This window comes from Carlito syrichta, unplaced genomic scaffold, assembly GCF_000164805.1.
Source record: "Carlito syrichta isolate Samal-C Ts95f unplaced genomic scaffold, Tarsius_syrichta-2.0.1 Scaffold301628, whole genome shotgun sequence".
Taxonomy (NCBI): domain Eukaryota; kingdom Metazoa; phylum Chordata; class Mammalia; order Primates; family Tarsiidae; genus Carlito; species Carlito syrichta.
In genome coordinates, this window is record NW_007245724.1 from 393,085 (window position 1) to 415,612 (window position 22,528).

At 42.3% G+C, this 22,528-nt stretch overlaps 1 protein-coding gene and 1 pseudogene across 1 annotated transcript in view; both read left to right on the forward strand.

The window, feature by feature from the left end:
* SCLT1 (sodium channel and clathrin linker 1) overlaps positions 1–22,528 on the forward strand; it is a 140,237-nt gene that overhangs the window by 62,603 nt on the left and 55,106 nt on the right. Inside the window, exons 9-14 of the mRNA XM_021710888.1 lie at positions 884–974; positions 4,242–4,333; positions 9,055–9,232; positions 12,588–12,686; positions 16,131–16,202; positions 21,723–21,797. Coding sequence (XP_021566563.1) covers positions 884–974; positions 4,242–4,333; positions 9,055–9,232; positions 12,588–12,686; positions 16,131–16,202; positions 21,723–21,797 — 607 coding nt within the window. The remainder of the gene's footprint in view (positions 1–883; positions 975–4,241; positions 4,334–9,054; positions 9,233–12,587; positions 12,687–16,130; positions 16,203–21,722; positions 21,798–22,528) is intronic.
* LOC103257269 lies at positions 19,288–20,486 on the forward strand (annotated as a pseudogene).

Below are 22,528 nucleotides of genomic sequence, written 5' to 3' on the forward strand. Positions count from 1 at the left end.
TGTTAAAATGCTTAAAACTAGCCAGGCTCGGTGGCTCTGCCTGTAATCCAGCGCTTTGGAAGGCCGAGGTGCGTGAATTGCCTGAGCCCGCGGCTTTGAGACCCGCCTGAGCAACTTGGTGAGACCTCATCTCTACAATAAATCAAAAAATCAGCCGGGCGTGGTAGCACAGGCCTGTAATTCCAGCTAATGGGAAGGCTGAGGCGGAAGGATCGCCGGAGCCCGGCAGGTCGAGGCTGCGGTGGCCGGGAGAGGCCACTGCACTCCAGTCTGGATGACAGAGTGAGACTCCAACTCAAAAAAAAAAAAAATGCTTAAAACTCTTCTTTTTTGTGCTTTTCCCGTACAGTCTTTGAAGAAAATAAATACTATATTATCATGGGACAAATGTTTTCATTTATTATGTTAAGTGGTTACATAATACAAACTTCTGGTGTTTAAGGAATGGTCAAGGTAATGAAACTGAGGTTCATTTTCATAGACAGTCTGAACAGCAATGTTTCTCTAACTCTATATATCGAAGAAATTGTAGACAAACTTACATTCTTCTTAGTGCTCTTTAACTCTTGTTAGGTAGTGTATTAAAATGATAAAGTTCTTTTTTGAAATTATATTGAATAATTTCAGTATAAAATATAATTTATCCAAGTAAAGGATTAATGACTTCCACTCTTTCCCCTTCCCATTCGGCTATATTTTTCCTCTTAACTCTCTTTTACATGCATTGTATTCATCATAAAGGAATTCTCCAGAATTTACCCCTTAGATCCATTTTTAGATACATAAGAATTAGTACTGATTTTTTCCAATTCAGGGTTCTTTTCTAATTTTTCTTGTTAATGGTTTATGAAGACAGTGTTTATTAATTTACCTTCCTTTTTAGGCAGGCCAAGTTGAATCTGAGAATTGCAGCAGCAAAAGTGGAAGAGTTAACTAACATGGCTGAAGAGCTCCAGGGACAGATGCAGAGGAAGGTATTTTCTATTTCTAGGACAACTGGGTGCCTGCAGCTTAGTTTTTGTGTATTTTGCTGTCAACTTATTTTGGATTAAGTGTTAAAGAGAGTTGTTAGACATGAATTAATCATTTTATTGCCCCTCAAATATAATATATGAAAGCAGAAAGCTAAATTATAATACCATTCTCTTTAGTCTAATTCAGTAATATGTCATAATCACCCCTAAGCATGTCATTACTGAAACACAAATTAAAACAAGATCAAGTTTTGATTAAACGGTTATTTGCAGATGGAGGAGAAGCATTTACTATTACATTTTATGTTATTTACTAAAATATTTCTGGCATAATAGACTCTGGTTCTTTTTATGTGCAATAGAGAAATTTTAGGAGGCTGTCAAGGAAGGGTCAGGCTTTAGATTTAGATGAATCTAATTATGGAAAATTCCAGCTCTGGGACTAACTAGCTGTGTAATTTTCTAAGCCTTATTTTCTGATGTACAAAGGGCTGACTACAGATTCCCCATCTCGGTCGGCTGGTGAAGATGCGGCAAGAACCCAGAGATGGCTGTTTAGAAACATAGGTACATTTTGTGAAGCCCTGGAAAGCACCCCACAGTGGAAAGACGTCAGAGAATAGTGAGTTTTGGGATTTGGGGCCTAATGGTTCTCCCAACCCTCACGACTGCGGCTTCAGGAAACAGCAGCTTGGCGTGAGCTTACGTTACTCAGGGTCAAAATCTAGGGCTAGAAAAGAAGTTAGGAATGAACGGAGAAAATACTGGCAGCAAGAAAAACACACACAAATGAGAGCCACATTCTGAGCAGCATTCTTTCTAAGTCCATGCCTGGCAACTAGACTTTGCCTACGGGAGCTGGGGAGGGAACCCAGGGGTGAGCCAGGCAGAAGCCTGAGAGACATCTACGCCTGAAGGACTGAGATCTATGGAATTGGTGTGGTTTGCTACTTATGATCAGGTACACACCAGAAGTGTGTGCAGCTCACGCAAAGGAAAACCGAAGCCTTCCAGATTGTTTAAAGTATCCGAGGACAGAACCCAAAGCCGGAAGAGCAGCTAGCAATTACAGAGACTCTCTAGAAACAAGGAAGCCGTAAAGAGAGTGAGCCCTGCCTCTGCCCGGCTCTTCACTAGTCCTCAAATTATGCAGGCACTGGGGTCCCTAGGGCCTAGCTATAAAAGCAGCAGTGGAAAGCAGTAAAAAGTAATTACAGATATCAGCTGCTGCATACTATATGGGGAACAGATTTCAGAGTTCAAAAACAAGGGAGATAATTGCCTCCTTGAACTAAAAAGCAAAAAAAGCTCAAAAGAACCAACCAGAATTTAAAGTAACTGCAGTATATTCTCTACGTTCTCCAATTTTCAACCAAAAACTACTAAATGAGAAGGCATGACCTATACTTGTGGGGTGGGAGCACTGGTTGGGAGAAAGCAGTCAACAGAAACCGACTCTCAATGGATCCATCTTTTAGACTGGGCAGACAGAGGCTTCAAATGCACTGTTATAAATATGTTCAAGAAATTAAAGTTTTTTAAAATTAGAGTAAAATAAAGTCTCAATGAAGGAAGAGATAGAGAATTTTAACTGAGAACTAGAAAGTAATTTTAAAAATATAAATTTTAGAGCTTAAAAGTACAGCAATGGAAATACAAGTTTCATTAGATGGAGTAAAAAATGTATTGGAAAAAAAAAAAAGAAATCATCAGTGAACTTGAAGACAGATCAGTAGAAATCTGTGGAATAACATGGAGCAATTCAACATAAGTGTAATTGGAGTTGCAGAAGGTGGGTGGTGAGCAGAAAAATGTTATTTAGCAAAATAATGGCTGAAAACTTTCTAAATGTGGTGGAAAACATTAAGATTCAAGATTTTCAGTGAACCCCAAGTAGAATGAACACAAAATCACTAATAGACACATCATGGTGACACTGACAACCAGTTATAAAGAGAATACTTAAAAGTAGCAACAGAACAATGCCCTGAAAAGTAAAATAATGGAAAGATTAATGACTGAGTTCTCATCATGAAACTATGGGGAAAAAAATCATTGGAATAATGCATTCAAAGTGCTGAAGGAAAAAAATGCTCACTAAGAATTCTATATCCAGTGAAACCATACTTGAAAAATGAAGGCAAAATGGACATTTTCAGATAAACAAAAAAATGAGAGACTTTGTCCCCAACAGACCTGCATTTCAAAAAATTCTGAAGGAAGTTCTTTAGGCTAAAAGGAAATGACACCAGATGGCAACTCAAAAATAGGAAAGAATTCAAAGCAACAGAAATGGTAAACATATGTACATGTTTTTCTTTTCTCATGATATCTTAAAAGCCATGACTGTGCACGGTGGAACTTACAGCACTGCATTCGATGGATCTGAAAAGCAGGCAGGTGTAATAAATGGCGTGGCAACAAGGGTTGGGTTTGTGCATGGGAATACACTGCTGCGAGGTTTTCTCTGAATTAATCAAGAATTAACTGTAAATAAATTGAATAAGTTAAAGATGCACATTGTAATCTCTACAGCAGCCACTGAAAAATAAAGAGGTATAGCTTTAAGCAATGGAGGAATTAAAACAGTATCTTTAGCCTGGGTGTGGTGGAACACACCTGTAGCCCCGGCTACACGGGAAACTGAGGCAAGAGGATTGCTTGAGCCTAGGAGTTTGAGTCCAGCCTGGGTAGTATAGCAAGACCCTGTCTCTGAAAAAATAAAATAAAACAGCATCGTAAAAAACATTTGTTAACACAGAAGGAAACTGGAAAAGGTGAACCAGAAATTTTTAAAGATAATACAAATGAAGTTTGTTTTTATCCCCTCCTATGCAAAGGAGACAAAGTATGTTACTACATCACAAAGCACCACTAAGGCAAAGGAAAAAGACCCTGTGTTGCCGTGACAGGCAGTGAAGAGTGGTACGCCATGCCTGAGAGCGCTTCCAAAGGCAGACTGTCCACACAGAAACCCCTCCCTTGCTTTGCTCGACCAGCACTGTAGAAACCTTTTGAAATCTTCGCAAAAACCTGCGTGAAGTAACTGTTTGGATTACGTTTGTCTGACACAGGATTGATGGTGAAGTTCGCCTCCCCCCTGTGTTATGCACACAATTGGTTTCTTTAAACTCATGTGTTGGAATTCTAACGCTGTGGTAACTTGATAGCATGAACTCTTTTCTTTTGCAACCGAATGGTAAATACATGGTGGTATGTTCAGTTTTCACATTCTTGAGGTAAGCTTCTGGTCTCTTTAATTTCTAGGAGGAGGACATGGTGTCTGCCCAAGGAAGAGAGGAAGCATCAGATAGGCGCTTACAGGAGTTACAATCTAGTATAAAACAATTAGAAATCAGGTAAAGTGTTAAATGCATCTAGCTGTGTCTGTATGCTTCAAAATATTCCACAGTAGAGTTTCAATGTATGAGAATTACTAGAATGTATGTTTTCTTTTCTTTGTGTTTTTTGAGTTGGAGTCTCACTCTGTCGCCCAGACTGGAGTGCAGTGGCCGCTAGTAAGATTGTACACCCTTTACTAGGTACTTCAATTCATGTCATCACTTTGGAAGAGAACGGTCGCACCAAACTTGGTCCAGCCTTTTCTGGAAAGAATCAAGCCCTGGGCGATCTCGGCATGTCGGGACTGCAGAGTGTGGGCCCCCTCCATCTCCCTCCTCTTGGTGTCGCCCTGCAGATCTGGGAGTAACCTAGCTGGTCTTCAGCATCCTCAAATCTTTGTTTCTTTTGAAAAAGGGTTAGAATGTTAAGATCATGGTATCAGAGAAAACTTGATTTTGCCTCAAGTCCAGCCCTACAAGTCAACCCCGAGTAGAAGGCAGGGCAAGGGGAAGAGTGGGATCCTTTGACGCTTCTTTAGGACTCACGAGCCACAAATCCTGCGAGAAGGGTGAGCCCCAAGAGCTGAGCGCTGGCTCTCTGCAACCTGGGTGTAATCTGTCAGCACAGTCCTGCAAACTGAGGCCTGATCCTCACTTCTGTGGGCCTCCAGCGGCAAGCTGTGAGTCAGCCTCTCCCCATGCTGCTCTTTCCTTGGGTTCCTGGAACTTCCAGTCTTCTGTAGCCTCCAGCTCCCATTTGCAATCCCTGATCTCTGTCCTCGTAGCCATCATCCGTTGGTACCATGACTCTCAACAGCAGTATTGGCCTCTTAAGTGAGCCCGTTTTGAGCTGTTTGAAACTGTGCCAATACTTTTGGGATGTTTAGGCCAGGCATTGTGACTCATGCCTATAATTCCACCACTTTGGGAGGCCAAGGTAGGAGGATCGCTTGAGCCCAGGAGTGGGGGACCAGCCTGGGCAACTTAGTGAGACGTCATCTCTACAAAAAAATTAAAAAACTAGCCAGGTGTGGTGGCATGCACCTGTAGTCCCAGAAATTTAGGAGGCTGCGGTGGAGGAGTGCCTGAACCCAGGAGATCAAGGCTGCCGTGAGCTGTGGTCATGCCACTGCACTCCACCCTGGGCGACAGAGTGAGACTCAGATTTAATACATAAATAATCTGTTTAACAAAATCTTTTCATCTGACAGTGTCTATAATAAAGTTGACAATAAATTTGTCCCCAACCCGCCTTTTGTGTGCTAAGAGTTTTACTGTCTGAGGTTTAGACCAACTAAAACGGACAGAGGAAAACAGGTATGACCCCTGGAGGAGTCAGTCTACTTAGATTTGAGAAGAAGAGAAGTGAAGTTTAATAGTTTTTATTTGCTTGTTTCGGTAATTTTGTCCTGGACAGTATGAAGGAGGTATGTGACGGCATGCGGGAAGGGTGTACTCGTACCCTGCTGACAGGAGGATTTAAAAGGGTCTCAGAGAGGTGGACCAGCTCCCAGCATGATTTTCCTTGCATGGTCAGAGTGGTCGTTCAGTCTCCCTCCTGAGAAGGACTTCCATGTTCACAGAGGAAAGTGTGTTCTTTATTCAGCATGAATGGAACACCCACTGTGTGCCAGTCAGTGTCTTCGCTTCTGAGGCCCTAGGGGTGACCAGTATCTGGTAACATCTGCTTCTCTCTGTAGATGACAAAAGTCTTAAAACTGTGTTATACTTACTTAGTTTGAAAAGATGCAAAGGGTGTTCTGAAGTATAAACATAGTTTAAATGTTCACTAAGTTGTTTGTGCTACATTATCAGTTGGGAAAGTTGTGGATACTCCCATTAAAAATAGGATTTTTAAAAGATAAGTGGAAATGTAGAATGGAGTTTGATTGATAGCATCACTTGCTCATGTAATCACCCCAACCTTCTGAGCCCCATCATTCATAAACTTAAATTCTTAGGGAAAGGGAATTACTCAACCGTGTGGTCGGCTCTGGGCTGGCTGCCACTATTGCCTGAATGGGTGTTTGAGACTTCACCCGTATTTACTAAAGAAAGCTTCCAGATTTGCACATCATTTAGGACTCAGTCAGAATCCAGATCCCTTTTTTTCTTCTTTCTTCAGCGAAGACTCATTTCCCAGACCTGAGTCATTTTAAAAGCGAGGCTATCAGAGGTTGCATGTGTTTTGAGCACTTGGGAGGAGGCACATGAAAGAGATTGAAAAACAATTTAAATTATTTCCAGGTTTAGGTGGTTGGTTTAAGAAGTCTTTAGAACTGTGGAAGACCAAGTGTTCCAGACAGGAGCATGAGGAGGTGATTTTACTCGGGCAGTTGCAGTTGGGAGAACGTTCATGAATGAGGAGTGTTCCCAAGAATAGGAGGGGTCTGAGGTTTCTCAGAGGCAGATGAGGCGACAGTTTCTCCGGGAGCTGGGGAAGGATGGAGCAGACTTGTCCTGGAATGTGCGGGCAGGCTTGTTTTATGCCCTTACCCCTTTGCTGGCATACAAAAGCACAAGGGGACTTGGAAGAACAGGTGGGACAATTTCTTGGCCATCCCTGTTTTCCTGAGAACACAGAGCTCAGGGAAAGACCAGTATTATCTGAGCCGGTTGCAGCAGGTGTAATAGACCACCAACATCTTCTCAAGGTTGGATGGAGGTGGATGTTTGGGTGGACCAGCAGCTCAGTACCACACTCCAGATTTAGGACTCAGCCGGGGGAGAGCAAGACATTATTCACAGCGAACATGCAGCCCATGTGGCTGGCTAAGCATTCTGAGTAAACCGCATAACATAATGTCTTGGTGACAAATGATAACAGAGGTATATTTTTGTAAGTTGAGCATTTAAATGTATTGGGAATCCTCACGGGTACAAACCAGAGAACCAAAAGGGGAACTGAAACCAGAATGCTAAACAAAGAAGCCAAGACTGGGCCTAGATACCCTCCTCCTGCCTGGCAGGCCTGACCCCTGGGAGGAGCCGTGCCCTCACTCAAAGACTGAAAGAGGAAAAATTCTTCCTTTTGACAAGTACAGCCAACAGGAAGACTTTCCATTACGTTGCCAGATGGAAAGACAAGCCGTGATCACCGTTGCCGCCTTCTCTGGAAATGTGTAACTACGGCCCTGCCCTCCTATGAAGCTGAGTTTCAGATTTATGCAGCTTGTCCATTTGAAACCTCAACCCAAAAAACGCAAGTGGTAGCTGGTTAGTGCCAACAAGCCCTGCTGTGTGTGAGAAGCAAGAGAACATCTCAGGGGAAAGGGTGTTCAGCACAAGCCCTCAGGGGTTCCCACAGGTTACATTTAGGCGGGATGAGCTTAGTCAAAACATACCAAACGCTTGAGAAAACATGCCCCTCGACTGGCAGGAGGAGGGTTTGGGCGTGGGCAGAGGAAGAGGGAGAGGACAGAGGCATCTTCCGCCAGTTAGAAATGCAAGATGACAGCAGAGGAAACGATGGAATACATCATAGCAACTACCGTCAGATTAGGGTTAGTATAGCATATAATTGACAGACATCAATGAAACATGCGAATCCGTAAGTAAATTATGATATTTTCATATTCTAGATCTAATAACAGGAGCGTTTCAATTCATTAGTTACCGACGGTACTCATTAGCTGGTTGTCAGTCTTGAACTTAAATTGGACTCCTCTGTAATACATGAGGATTAAAGATTTAGGGGTGAAAATTGAAGTCATAGCAATCTTTTGAGGAAACCTAGGAGATTACATTAGTAATCTGTGGTGAGGGAGACCATTTTTATAAAAACTGAAATCCCAAAAGTTAGAAAAAGTCAAATTTAGCTGTATTAAATTTTAGTTGGTGAAGTTTCCCTAAATAGAGTCAATAGACACCAATGACAAAGAAGTAGACTTGCTAAAAATATTTGCAGCATAAAGGACAGACCTTGAGGCACTGTCTAGTCGTATCTAAAATTCTTATAAGGGGGCGAGAAAGTAAGCAGCTCACCAGAAAAAAGGTGCAGAGACAACAAACAAACCCGCCTGGCTCACAGATGTGAGGAAACGCCTGGCCTCTCCAGGAGCCCGGGAGACTCACATGCCCTGTGCCATGAGCTGGCCTTGCCAGGGTAGGAAAGGAACAGGCTTTGAGGTAGACTGCTGGCTGGGCCTGCTGCAGAGGGTTCTATTGAGTGAGAAGAGCAAGTACAGAAAAGGATGTCAACTACGACTTTTATTTTTAGAACCCACAAAGTTTAAATGCTGCGGATAGATGCATATATACTCTGTGTATTTACGTGTATGTGTATGTACGTGATTATATGAATGTGGATAAATATCAGAACATTAACTTGGCTTGCCTAGGTAGAAAGCAGGAAAGGACAGCCAAGTGAAAAGGAAAAAAGAAAGACCACGTAAATGTCACCAACAACCCATTCCTTAAAGATTTGCTTTATCACGTCACTATGTAACTGCAATGCAGCCTGATGCTGTAGCAAGTGTAGCGTGAGTAGAGTCAGAAGATCCAGGCTCAGTCTCAGCCACCCTACTCATTAGCGATCCAACCTTAATCGAATGGGTATGTTGGTTGCTCTTTAAGATGGAGATACTACAACCTACTTCATAGAACCATATTGAGAACCAAATGAGAAGATCCACACGGAAGTGACTGACGTACCTGCCTTGTAATAGATGTTCAGTAAATCTGCCGCCCTCCTTTCCTTTAAAAAATTTAACTTTCACAATGTGATTTTTAATTTCTAGACTGCGTGTGACAATCCAAGAAGCCAGCCAATTAAGAGAAGAAAAAATAAACCTGGAGAAACAGACTAGAGAGCTGCAAGCAAAGAGCAGTGAGTTAGAAACTGAGAAATACGAGGCTATCCTAAGAGCCAGGAAGAGCATGCAGCTCCTGGAGGAAGCTAACCTCCAAAAAAACCAGGTAAGAAAACTTGTTTACAGATAATGAAATGCTGAGCACTCCCCCACTTGACCTAATGGTAGGGAATCAGTAACTGCAGAATAAATGCGTGAAAATGCTATTGCTGCTCTCTCCATTGGTAGACACACTGTATTCTTAGATGGCAAAACTAAACATCATACAATATAATGCCAGTGGTCTTCTAAAACCAGTAAATAAATATCTAGCCAGCGTGGTGGCTCACGCCTTTAATCCCAGCACTTTGGGAGCCCAAGGCAAGAAGACTGCCTGAGCCCAGGAGTTTGAGACCAGCCTGGGCAACCTAGTGAGACCTCGTCTCTACAGAAAATAAAAAAATAAACCGAACATGGTGGCTTGCACCTGCAGTCCTAGCTACTCAGGAGGCTGAGGCAGAAGGAATGCCTAAGCCCTGGAGGTCGAGGCTGTGGCGAGTTGTGATTGTGCCTCGGCACTCCAGCCTGGACAAGAGAGGGAGACCCCAGCTCTAACCAAATACATAAGTGAGTGAATGAAGGAATACACAAATACATGGAACTGACCTGTAAATATCAGCCTTTCCTTATGTCCCCAACCCCATGTGACTCGCCCTCATGCCCTGGCGTGCCATAAAGAGTCTGTCAAGGACCTTGCTGCAGTGTTCCCTGCATTTGACGCGGTTGAGTCGGAGGAGCCTGACTCATCACTGTTTCCCCTTCATCGCCTACGAAAGCACTCCAGTCACGCAGAAGCCTCATGGACCTTAAGGACTTCTTAATTGGAGTCTCCTGTCACTGTTTTTTTAAAGCCCTCTGGCAATTGTGATTCCTGTGCTGTTAAGTCCAGTGTTTTTGTCTTATAGCACTTCCACGTAAAGGATACATAGTTTCTTGAAGGCACAAAGTAGACAGATTGTTTTTAATGTCGCAGCCATCTCTTATGTAGCACTCATTAAATCATTCCCTTATTGATATCAATGGACTCTCTAGCATATGCAGAATACTCTGCTAAGAAATAGAGGGTACAGGAGGAGGAGGCAGTGGTGGCGGAGTGGGCCGTGGCCTGAGGCACTTGCTGCCTTCTCCCCTGAAGAGACGCTGGGGAGGGCGTGCGATGAGCAGCCCCAGTGTCGTGAGGGCCGTCCCCTTCTCCCAGAGCCCGGGAGGAACGCGGGGCACGGAGGATGCCGGCCCAGCCTGGATCAGGCCTGTAGCTCCCTGGAAGAAACTGCCTGCCGCCCTTTCCGAATCCAGGAAATGTAGATGCTCCTGAAGACAGGGAAGCCCTTTTGGGTGATCCAGACTCCAGTACCAGCACATTAGGAAACACGCTAGAATTACCCGGAACGTTGCCATCATCTGCCATTTAGACCGGGGTCTCTGTAAGTGCCCAGACTGGTCTCAAATGCCTGGCCTCGAGCGATCCGCCCACCTCCGCTTCCAGAAGTATTGGAACTATAGGACTGAGCCACCACGCCAAGATGATCTACCTGGTTTTAAATGGCTATGTACAAACAATTTTAAAATATTACTTCTATTTTTAGATAATTTGTTAGAGAACCAATAAAATCATACATACTGATGATTTGCCTTTAATCAATTTTGAAAGAAGGAAAAATATAGAATACAAAGGAAAGCTATGTTTTGTTTCCTTTATTGCATGGTAGAGGATTTTCTAAGAGAGCTACTATGAGCAAAACATGCTCTAAGTTGAATATTAAGACTCGAATAAGAAACAAAATAGAATTGGATCCAAACTGGGGGAACACTAAGGTGCTTGTCATGTCTCTCAATGAATCTTCTTGTCTATGGCCTGAATACCGTCTGTTGAAATAGTTAAAAGGCTCACAAGAGGCGTAATATGTTTGTGAATTGTTCTAAACACCTAAGTTAGCTAGAAAAAGTAAGCCCAGGACAGAGGTGTTTCTCCATACTCTCTGACGCCCAGTTGTATGGACACTCTTAATACCAGGTCGTTAAAAAAGAACATCTTGTGTGGGGCACAGTGGATAGAGGAGGTATAGGGACACTCACTGCCTGTCCCATTCTTACTGCATCCCAGGTCAGTGGACGCTCCCCAAGGCCATCTACGCCGCAGTGCTGAGCTCCCCTTAATCATTGCTTGGTTGCTGGAGGCACCCATCTTCTGTTGCTTGTTCTATCAACTCAGCAAGCAAACAAGGCAGGAAGCTCAGCTGGCATAGCTCCCCTCGCCGCCCCTTCTCCCCCCGGGGCTGCTACCTGGGAACAGCCGTGACTTCTCACTACCTTACTTTATTTAAGCTGGGGAAATTTCTTTTTTACATTATTTTTAAAAACAGACTTGAGAATGTGTAAGCTACCTTTGGAAGATGGTGGGGTCAGAACACAGGCCACTTATTATGTATTGATTAAAAAGTGATTCAGTCTGACCTGATTGGAGGAGCTTCAAGATTAGAAAAACGTTTGGGCTAGGGATGTCAACTTGGGGATTTTCAGCACAGAAATAATTCTTAAAACCATGAGATTTGACTGGGCCACTAAGGGTAGGGCGGATAGAGAAGAGGACCAGACACCGAGCCTGGGTAGGCTGGTGTTAACATGTCCAGGAGAGGAAGAACTGGCGGTGCAGACTGAAAAGGAGAGAGTACCGAGGCAGGAGGGACACCCCACCATGCTGTGCAGAAAGCCAAGTGCAGAGAGTGAGACCAGGAGGAGGAAGCAGGGACCACTAGCGCTGCTGACAAACAGGTGCTGGAAATGAACTTAAGGCGTGGTGTCGAAAGGCTGCCTGGAGGGAGTGGAAAGAGAGCCCGGGAGCCGTGGAGAGGAACAGGTCTTGGAGTTTTGCTCCCAAAAGAAGCAAAGAAATGGAATGTGACTGACAACAGAATTAGGAATGTGGCCATACTTTTAGTGGGAGATGGAAATTATTGGAGAGAGAGAAAAGGATCAGAGAAGCCAAGTAGGCGGCGTCTGCAGTGACCAAGGTGTGAGGTAATGAGGAACATAATTTGAATGCCAAATAGTGGGGAAAAGGGAAGTCCCAGACATTTCTTTAAGGCTATGACACCTAGATTTGATGGCTTGTACTGGAATTTGAAGGAGATGGAAAATTCAAAAATGATTCCAAGCCTTCTTGCTGTAGCAGTTAGGAGAGTGATGGAAACACTGGACGAATGGCATGCCAAAGAGAAGGAACATGCTTTTAGTTGGGACGGGGATGGGCGAGGGGGTTAAGGAGCCGAACTGTCACCCGTGACTTAGGCAAGACAGTCAAGTGACGATGTCCCACAGTGTAGAGAAGTCAAGAAAAGGGATGCCAGGGTGTAGGTTTCTATGCATTGTTATCTTCACTAATACTGATGTGATCTCCAACATGGAATGATTGTTTTCTGAAGGCTCTGCTGGAAGAGAAGCAAAAAGAAAAAGACATCGAGAAAATGAAAGAAACATTTTATCAGCTTACACAAGAGAATAACGTAAGAACCAAGAAAAAGGTAAGGGCTTTTAAATTATATTTAAATTTAGAATATCAGTCACAGCCTAAGACTAAATTCTGCCTAGGCACTTTTAAATTGAAGTTAAAGTACTTGCCTATATATTTATAAAGGCTATATGTGAAATTGCTGACATAAATGGTTAGAATCTGACTAAAGGAATTAGCTGAAGACCCTCTGCAGATGCTTTGGAGTCCTCCACTGGATTGAACAAAGTGTCCATTTTCTTCTTGTCTGTGTTTTTTGTGGGTAATATTATTTCTGTCCAAGTGGACTGCAGTTTTGGGCTGGTTTTTAAAAGCTTCATCAATTTAAAATAAAAATAGTTAACATGGTTGCTTCCTCCCAAGCAACTAAATGGTAGAGTTTTCACTTCTATAGAGCCACTGTATATTATTTCTTCCTGCAGAAGTATTTCTTAGAAATCTGTTACTTTGCCACTGACAAAAATTAGGTCACTTCCCAAGGTAACATTTTTCATTTTAGGCAAAACTGAGGTAAGGCCTGGGCGTTTGCATTTCCGTTCCTCCTGTCCTTCTGCAGGAACCTTCCTATCCAGGAAGCAGAGAGTACTGTAATTCTGGGTGCTAGCTTAAGCTATTCTTGATGATATTTTAAAAATGAATATTCATAAGTTTTATGTATTTTAATAATAGCAATGTTTTACCAGAGTATTCCTGGTGTGAGCATCCTCCAAGTTATTTTCTGGTCCTAAAATAAACGCCCATTGATTTTAAGGTTGATGGAGGTTGTCTTTTGCAGGAAGCTTTAAATAAACTCAGGATAATTTTTCAAAAGTTTTGTGATTTCTGTATTTATTCCAAACATCTCTGTAAGCAGAATTTTCAGATGTCTCCTGAATCTCATTATCTGCCTATTCAGATAAGTTTTCATATCTGTCATCCAAAGCCCAGCATGTGTGGACCTGAGCTCACACTCTTGCTCCCAACGCATTTCTTCCTGGTGTTTTCCTGTTGACGTCCTCGTACCTCGCCTCTCCCTGCTGTCACAACCGTACTAGAGACGTGGTCACTGAGCACTTCCTGTGTGTCAGGCAGTTTGCTAGGTCTCTGCTCCCACTGTGTTCCATACTGTTGCCAAGTTGATTTTTAAGTAAATTTTTTATTATTATTAAAAGTAGTACATGCTCATTGTAAAAAAAAGGAAAATATGTAAAAGTATATAAAAAAATTAAAAACGCAAATCTAGTTCTTAGAGCTATCGACTATTTTTAGCATTGTTCTTTGACTTTTCATTTAATCCCAAATTATCCGTGAAGTGTTCTTCAGATGTGTAGAATTAACCTGTTGAATTGAGAATAGCTTTACTATTTTTACCGACTAAAGTAAAAACAGTGAAGAAATTGTCACATATTTCTGTTCTGGCTGTAAAGTTGAAAAAAAGAATGACAGAGGTGTATTTCTTGAAAAGATAAAAGTTGCTTATTTCTCAGATATCTCTCAAATAAAATTTCTGGGGGGGAAACATTGTTTGCTTTTCATTTTAAATCATGGCTGGTACCATCATTGTCACTTCTGTTCCTATTTCTTATTCATTTGCCTTACTCTTTGGTTTATAAATATTCATACTATTCATAAAGTTATAGAAGAAGACATTTATATAAAGTGAGCTTAGAGTACAAGAAGGAAATTAGTCCTTATATAGACTGTGGAACCCTGGCCATGGCAAACTGCCTCACAGACTTGTGGACCTGCTCATAGAGCAAAGGTTTGCATGGTGTTCCATCAGATGTGAACTCTAGAAGGTTCCATATACCCTTTGGAGCATAGAGGTTTCCTGATGCTGTGCCATCAGTGTCAGTAGTCCTACAGTTTTTTTAAAAAGCATGAGTAGTTTAATTCACCTGAGTTTGCCAGTGTTACTGCAAACATATTCAAAATATCAATTTTGTCATCAATCCCCAAGTTAGCTGCACCGTTTCTAGGGATGAAAAAGAACGCGTTTTAGAAATTATGTGAGAGACAGGCAGACATGACTAGGCTTATAAGATCCAAAATGTTTGTATTCTGGGAACATGTATGACTTAGTTTCTCTGTACATCAGTCTTTCTCACCTGTATTGGGGATGCTAACTACCCCTTCAGATTATTGTGAGAATCAGTGAGGTACACTCTGAGCAGTACTCACACACATTAATCTTCAACAAATGCTAGCCGTTATTATTACTGACAGAGTAGATTGATTTTTATTACTCGTAGGAAAAGCCCATCTCAAATTCTAACCTAAAACAGAGCTAAAATTGACCCACATATAATATTCGGCAGGCCTTCAGAAAGAAAATTCATGTTAATTAACTCACATAAGGCAGATGACAGCATGTAAATGTTCTAAAGAAGGTTCACATCATGTTAAAAAGAGCCCATTCTATATAAGATACTAGGAAATTCCAGGAGACATTTGGCTCATAAAAGTTTACTGATGATATGCCGTTGGCATCTGTGTTCTTGCCAGTCATTTTAGAAAGTAGGAATGGTTATTGGAAAAAATCGTTGACACAGAAGTCATCCTAATGAGACACGACTAACTCTTCAAATGCTCTGTGCCCACGAATTGCCATTTCTGAAGATGTTTCAACATTAATTCAAACTAGGGTTCCCTTGAAAAGTACTTTACTCAGCACTGGGATGTGACGTGTGTTCTCAAAGTATTCTTCTGGTGTGACTCCGAAATGCCTTCAAAGTTAGTCATTGCATGTTCCGTGGGGGATTCTGGTTTCCTCCTGACTTGCCCATGGCAGCCATTCTCAAAACACTGGTCCAGGAGCCCACAAGGCCACACCTGCTTCCACAATTATAGGGAAATGCTGCTTGCTGTTCTTACTCCATCCTCTCACAAGTGTGCAGTGTTGCTTTCTAGAGGCTGCACGGTGTCTGACCAAAGTAAACACACAGCAGGTTCAGTGCAGAAGCAGCTGTGTGAACCTAGCTGTTTTCTGTTCAGCCAGACACAGAGGAGATTTGCAAAAGTCCAGCAGCGCCACTCCTCTCTAAGACGTTTGGTTTTGGAGAATGTGCTGGTTCTCATAAAAATGCATGATTCATGTTAACAGGGAATGATTTCGCTTGTTACTTTTAACGGGATTAGTGAGTAAATATTTTTAGATGTTCTGTTTTCATTTCTAATACAGTAAATGGTAAATGTTAATAGAAAGACTCCACGCTAAGCAAAGGCTCTCTGTTTTTATAGTGTAAGAGAACCCTGAGACCAAAGCATTTGCCGGTCACTGTCCTTCTGATATGTCGTCCTGCTCTCGCTTCTTCCACTCATGAAACCTTCTTGGCTATTCAGTGCATTGTGTGGTCATCTGACTTTTATGTCCTAAAAGTCACGATTTTGTTTTTATCAAAATCATTAACCTAAATGCCTTAGATGTTTAGCATTTTTATTCCAGGCCTAAGTAATGTGTGAATGTCTCGATTTACAGGTTGCAAGCGTAACAAAACAGTATGCTGTACAGATTTCTCAGTTAGCGGAAGAACTTTCAGCCCTTCAGATGGTATGTCAGAAGACTGGACCCACATTTTCTTCCAAATGCTGCTTATTTTAAAGGCCAAGATATCTGTTACTGGGCATTCGTTCATTCAAAAGATACTTATTAAACCAAGACCTAGGCAAGGTGCCTAGAGAAAGGTGACAATCCAGATGGACACGTCTGCTGCAGTTTTGTGACGTGTGGGCAGGCAGGAAAGATGGACGGCCCTGGCCGCTCTGCGCCATCACCGCCTGCCTTGACGTAGCACACTGCTGAGCACACTGCCACGTCCATGCAGGCGGGAGACCAGGGAGAGAGAGAGTGTGTGACAGTGGGAAGGAGGCCCGCTGGGAGGCTTCCTGGGGAAGTGGCCTGCAGGATGAGTGGCAGGAAGGAAGAGGAGCAGCTCCTGTGGACCAGAGGTGGGCCTGGAAGGGTAAACGTCCCTCGAAGATTTGATGTTGTCATGAACGTATTTATGTTTTATTTTCTCGAGTCAGGGTCTCACTCTGTCACCGAGGCCTGAGTGCAGTGACATGATCACAGCTCACCACAGCCTCAAGGCCCTGGACTCTGGCTGTCCTTCCGCCTCTGCCTTCCTAGTAGCTGGAGCTACAGGCGCACCACCAAGCCCAGCCAATTTTTTTTACTCTTTTGTGGAGACAGGGTCTCACCAAGTTGCCCAGGCTGGTCTTGAACCCCCAGGCTCAGGCAGTCTTCTCGTCTCCACCTCCCAAAGTACTGGGATTAAGGCACGAGCCACCACCTCCAGCCCTGGTGTCATGAAATGTAATAACCTTGCTTGCAAGAAAATTAAAAATACAAGAATTTCTAGGAGTTGAGAAGACATTTTCAGCTTCCCAAACTCTCTTCTGAATTCCTTATCACTTTTAATTGCTATTGCAAAATTTATCAGTGAATTATATCTAATAATAAATATTATGCATTAGTGTGTGTTGCATGACACACACTCTTCCCATGAAAATCTTCTCTCTCCAGTTAGGCTGTGAGCATCTTAAAGTTCCCAAGTCTTAGTCTTATTTCCCCTATCGCCTAGTACAGTGTCCTGCACGTTTCTAAGTGAATTATCTGTCAACTGAATGACCCTGGAAGAGGGATCACATCTTCTCCACATCTGCAAACTCTGTAGTGAGGGCCCTTGATCACTGCATATGCGTCCTGAATGGAACAGAACGAGGAACAGTGTTCGCTTTTGTTTTCAGTGTTGCTTCTTTCAATGATGTGGGGACATTGAGTAAAATGACTAGGATGCGGTGTGGCTAGTTAGCCGTGTCTAACTCTTTGCCGTCATCTGACTTTGCTTCCTCTTCTGTCACCTTGGTGCTCTGCTTGTTCTCTTCCAAGGGCTGACGATCTGTCAAAGGGTCATATCTTTTGAAGGAAGAGGAGAGCAGGGTGTGACCCCAGTCCACAGTCCTATAATGGATAGTGAACTCTGCAAGAACCGGAGCACTTGTTCTTTCTTTTTCTTAAAGGAACAAGGACTGGCTAAGACCTGCAGGGATTTTTCAAATAATTGTTAGCAGTGTAACAACCAGAGCCATATTAAACTCACTTTAGGGTAAAGCAAATGACAAGTTCAGTTTGTTACAAAAAGTGCTTCTTATGCTTTATAGTGAAAAATCTACTTCATGGCTAAGTGACTTTTCTAAACCTATGAAATATCAGATCTCATATTCTATGGGAAAAGCTGTAACATCTAATGGAAAAGTTTGAAATATTAAGTATTTAGAGATATGTTAGGAGGAAAACATATTCAGCTATGTTAAAGCAGATTTTTCATTAAAAGCTAGGCTACAGTTTGAAGGAAGCATAAAATAACCTGATATATGCTGTTGCTCTCTATTATTAAGTAACAGTTTTATTTTCTATACTAATGCTATACAATCTACATGACTATGTATACCATCAAGTTCAGGAAGGAAGTTAGGCATACTTTAGCTAAACCAAAATAAAGTTATGCTTGCAGGAAGGAGGAAAGCTTGTATGTGAGGTTAGCATGCAGATTGTTTAATAGGTTAAGAAAGTTCAGAGCCAGTGTATTTCAGGCCACCAACAATTCCTAACTGCACTGCTGTTTTCTTGTAAAGTATAGTTTCTCTTAAGTATACGCAACATTTTTATTCAACCACGTAGGAGATTGCTATTAATCTACAGCAAATAAGGAAGAAGATTAATTATAAAATGCCAAAATGTATAAAGTAAAATGCAGTGCTTATTAGGATCTTTTCTTTGATTCATGATTTTTCTGGAAGTCTGTTTTTGAACTTCTACATACATGGGGATTTGATTTTCTTCTTTATAGTTGGTTTCTAATTGATTTATGCAGGGGACACAGATCATGGTCTGTATGATGTCGGTTCTTAATATTTGTTGAGACTTTATATGGTGCGATCTTGGAAATAGTCCATGAGTACCTGGGAAAAAAAAGCTTTTATATTTTGTCATATTTTCCTCCCAAGATAGACATGTCAGTGGTGGATAGCAAGCATCCGAAAAAACGCGTTTGTTAATGCGTTAAAAATCACATGGGAAGAGTGACGGGTGTAGGCAAACCCCAAATTTCACGCTCTGAAACTGCCTTTTCTTGGGTTAGCAACTTACTTTATGACCGTAGGGAACGTCAAAGCTGTATTGCTTAAATACCCAGGGTCCTGTCTTAATAAAGGAGATTACATTTAAATTTGTCATCTGATTTGTAATTTAGGGTTAAAGAGCTTCATCATAACCAAAGATTAATTTGGGGTAACAGTTTGGAAGTTCACTTTAAAACTTGAAAACATAATGAAATACACTTCTGTAAAATAAACTTATGAGAACAGTAGTTGAATATCATTAGTAGAGGACTGTTAGCAAAGCAGCTTCATCTAAAACGTGACTCGCAATTAATAAAAAATAATATCCATTCTCCACAGTGAACATAGAAACAAAACACATAATTGTGAAGAACCAATAATTACATATTTTTTGTTTTGGTTTCATTAGCAAGATGTTAAATTTTATTATCTAGTTGATATACTTGCTGAATTTACTGATTAAAACCTTTTGAGGCCCCCGGAGGTGGCCCGTCCCCTGGTGCCTGCGCCGCGTGTGCCTTCTCTGACCCGGTCTCGTCACTGTCGCCGCCTTCGCTACACCATGGCCTTCGTCACCAGGCAGTTCGTCCGCCCCATGTCCTCGTCCACCGCCTCGGCCTCTGCCAAGAAAATCATCATCAAGCACATGATGGTCATCGGCAGCGGGCTGATGGGCGCCGGCATCGCCCAGGTTGCAGCAGCAACTGGTCACACAGTAGTGTTGGTAGACCCATCAGAGGACATCCTGGCAAAATCCAAAAAAGGAATTGAGGAAAGCCTTAGGAAAGTGTCAAAGAAGAAGTTTGCAGAAAACCCATAGGCTTGTGATGAGTTTATGCAGAAGACCCTGAGCAGCATATCAACCAGCACGGACACAGCATCCGTGGTCCACAGCACAGACCTGGTGGTGGAGGCTGTCATGGAGAGTCTGAAGGTCAAGTACAAGCTCTTCAAAAGGCTGGACATTCAAGACCCGCCTGGACAGGTGAGACCTCATCTCTACAATAAATCAAAAAATTAGCCAGGCATGGTAGCACGCACCTGTAGTTCCAGCTACGTGGAAGGCTGAGGAGGAAGGATCGCTGGAGCGAGGCTACGGTGGCCGGGAGCGGCCACTGCACTCCAGTCTGGGCGACAGAGTGAGACTCCAACTCAAAAAAAAAAGTGCTGGACAAGTTTGCTGCTGAATACACAATCTTTGCCAGCAGCACTTCCTCTTTGCAGATCACAGACATAGCCACTGCCACCACCAGACAAGACCGGTTTGCTGGCCTTCATTTCTTCAACCCAGTGACCCGATGAAACTTGTGGAGGTCATTAAAACACCCATGACCAGCCAGAAGACATTTGAATCTCTGATAGAGTTTAGCAAAACCCTGGAAAGCATCCTGTTTCTTGCAAGGACACTCATGGGTTTATTGTGAACCGTCTCCTGATTCCATACCTAATGGATGCAATCAAGCTGTATGAATGAGGTGATGCATCCAAGGAAGACATTGACACTGCCATGAAGTTAGGAGCCGGATATCCCATGGGCCCATTTGAGCTTTTAGACTATGTTGGGCTGGATACTACAAAGTTCATCATAGATGGGTGGCATGAAATGGATGCAACAAACCCCATATTTCAGCCCAGCCCAACTTTGAATGAGCTGATAGCGGAGAAGAAGCTTGGTAAGAAGACTGGAGAAGGATTTTACAAGTACAAATGATGCGCAGATTCTCTGTCCCTGAGAAGAAACCCCTGAGCACATCCCAGCCAGCACCCCGAGTGTCCACAGGAATGCTCTTAGCCAGACATTCCCGCTCACAGTGCAGTCTGTTCATGTGCATTTGATTGTAATTGATCTGAAGTAATTGTCTACACTAGTTACAGTAGGTAACAGATTTCTCCATTAAGAACTAATTCCCTTTTTTAGTCTGTTCATTTCTGTGTGTTTTCTAAAAAGTCTTACACCCTTGGTGCCTTGGAACAAACATTTCTTCTGAACCTTGTCATTTTTGTAAAGAATTGCCTGAATTCATTCTCTCATAAAAGGGAAAGTGCGTCCTCCAAGAGTGAGGGAGAGTATGCTGAGTTCACTGTTACTGCATGGGACAGTCACGAGTCATTGGCATGGATGCGGTGTGTCTGCAAAGTGTTGCAGTGAGCAGCACCTGAATCCTGCCTTTATGAGCTGAGAGCCTTACCCTGCATTCCAAATGCCACACAGGGTGTTGTGTCTTTATCTAACACATCATCCAGATGCTGCTGCTGGCAGGCGGGTGCGTCCCTGTGTGCTTGGTTTGCAGGAAGAGGTCTGTTTTCAAGGTCCACAGATCTTAAGGGTTCCCTTCTCTCTCTCTCCCTTTTTATTTTTCATGAGAAAGAGTATTGCAGACTTCTTATACGTTGATTCAAATAAAAGACCATCTTTTAGTCTGTGAAAATTTTAATTGAAACATGTATAATTTTTTTTAAAAAACCTTTTGAGTAGAAGTAATTTATGTTCACGCCAAGAAAACATGTTTAGTATTTCCATTGGCAGTTTGTAAGTTTTGTAAAGAAAAAATTAGCTGTTCTAGAATTAGCCTTCAAGGTCGTCCCCAGGATTTAGTGCCACTATTCAGTTCTCTGTTCCCTCTTCAAAATCCTTGATAAGAGTGTCTCAAAAGAAAACCTGCAGCAGAGAAAAGGGTTCTGTTTATTTTCTTCTCCCTGGAATCCCCCACCTTATCTGTGTGATTAGAATTCCTTGGCATCCTTTAGCTGGAAGTGATTGCTGAAATTCTGGCGTAGGTAGGTCTGTGAGTTTTGTTTTGTTTCTAATCAACATGACCTTACTTGAGTTGACTTGGTAACTATGATATTACCATTAGGAAGAAATTCTTTTACTTCTTCATTTCTTCCCCAGTTTTCCTAAGGTTTTACCAAATCTACTTATTGACAATATGACTTGAATTTATAGGAGTGTGCTGAAAAACAAGGCCAAATTGAAAGAGCCATTAGGGAAAAAAAAGCGGTGGAAGAAGAACTGGAAAAGGTAAGAAGGAAAAGGAAGTATCACTGCCTAAACCCCACTGAGAACATCCTGTAGTACTGTCCACGTCCATCACACTGTAGCCTGGCAGTCCCCCTTTGGGTTATATTCTCCGGGTGAATGTGTTTGTTTCCTTGGAATGTATTTGGAGTCTGCATTTAAGTAGATATTGTCTGGTTGCTTTTCTTCCGGAGTTAACCATATTGTTTGAACTTTGCACTAAAAGGTATATATTTTATGAAGTAGCTATGTTCCTTGAGTAAACCTCATCCCAACATTAAATTCCACTTTGTCTTTCTTTTTTGAATTTTATGTCAGCCCTTATGGGTTTAGGCCATCTACAAATATAAGTACATATGACCAGGAAATTATTGCCTTACTATGGTTTTCACTGTCTAAAAGTACGTATTTTCATTTTATAGTTTGGAAAAATATTTACTCCCATGATATTTGAGAAACACTATTGAGAGAAGTCCATTCTTTCTTACGTATCAGTTTTATTAACAGTAGCATCCTACTCTTTTAAAATGCCTTAAGAAAAGAAGGGAAGACTAAACTCAATTGAGCACTCACTGTGTTTTAGATGCCGTGTTAGAAACTTTCATGGAGAGGTTAACTAACGTACCCAATGTTAAAAGTAGTAAATGGAGCTGGGCTTGGTGACTCAGCCTGTAATCCCGCGCCTTTGGGAGGCTGAGGTGAGTGGATTGCCTGAGCCCGTGGGTTCAAGACCC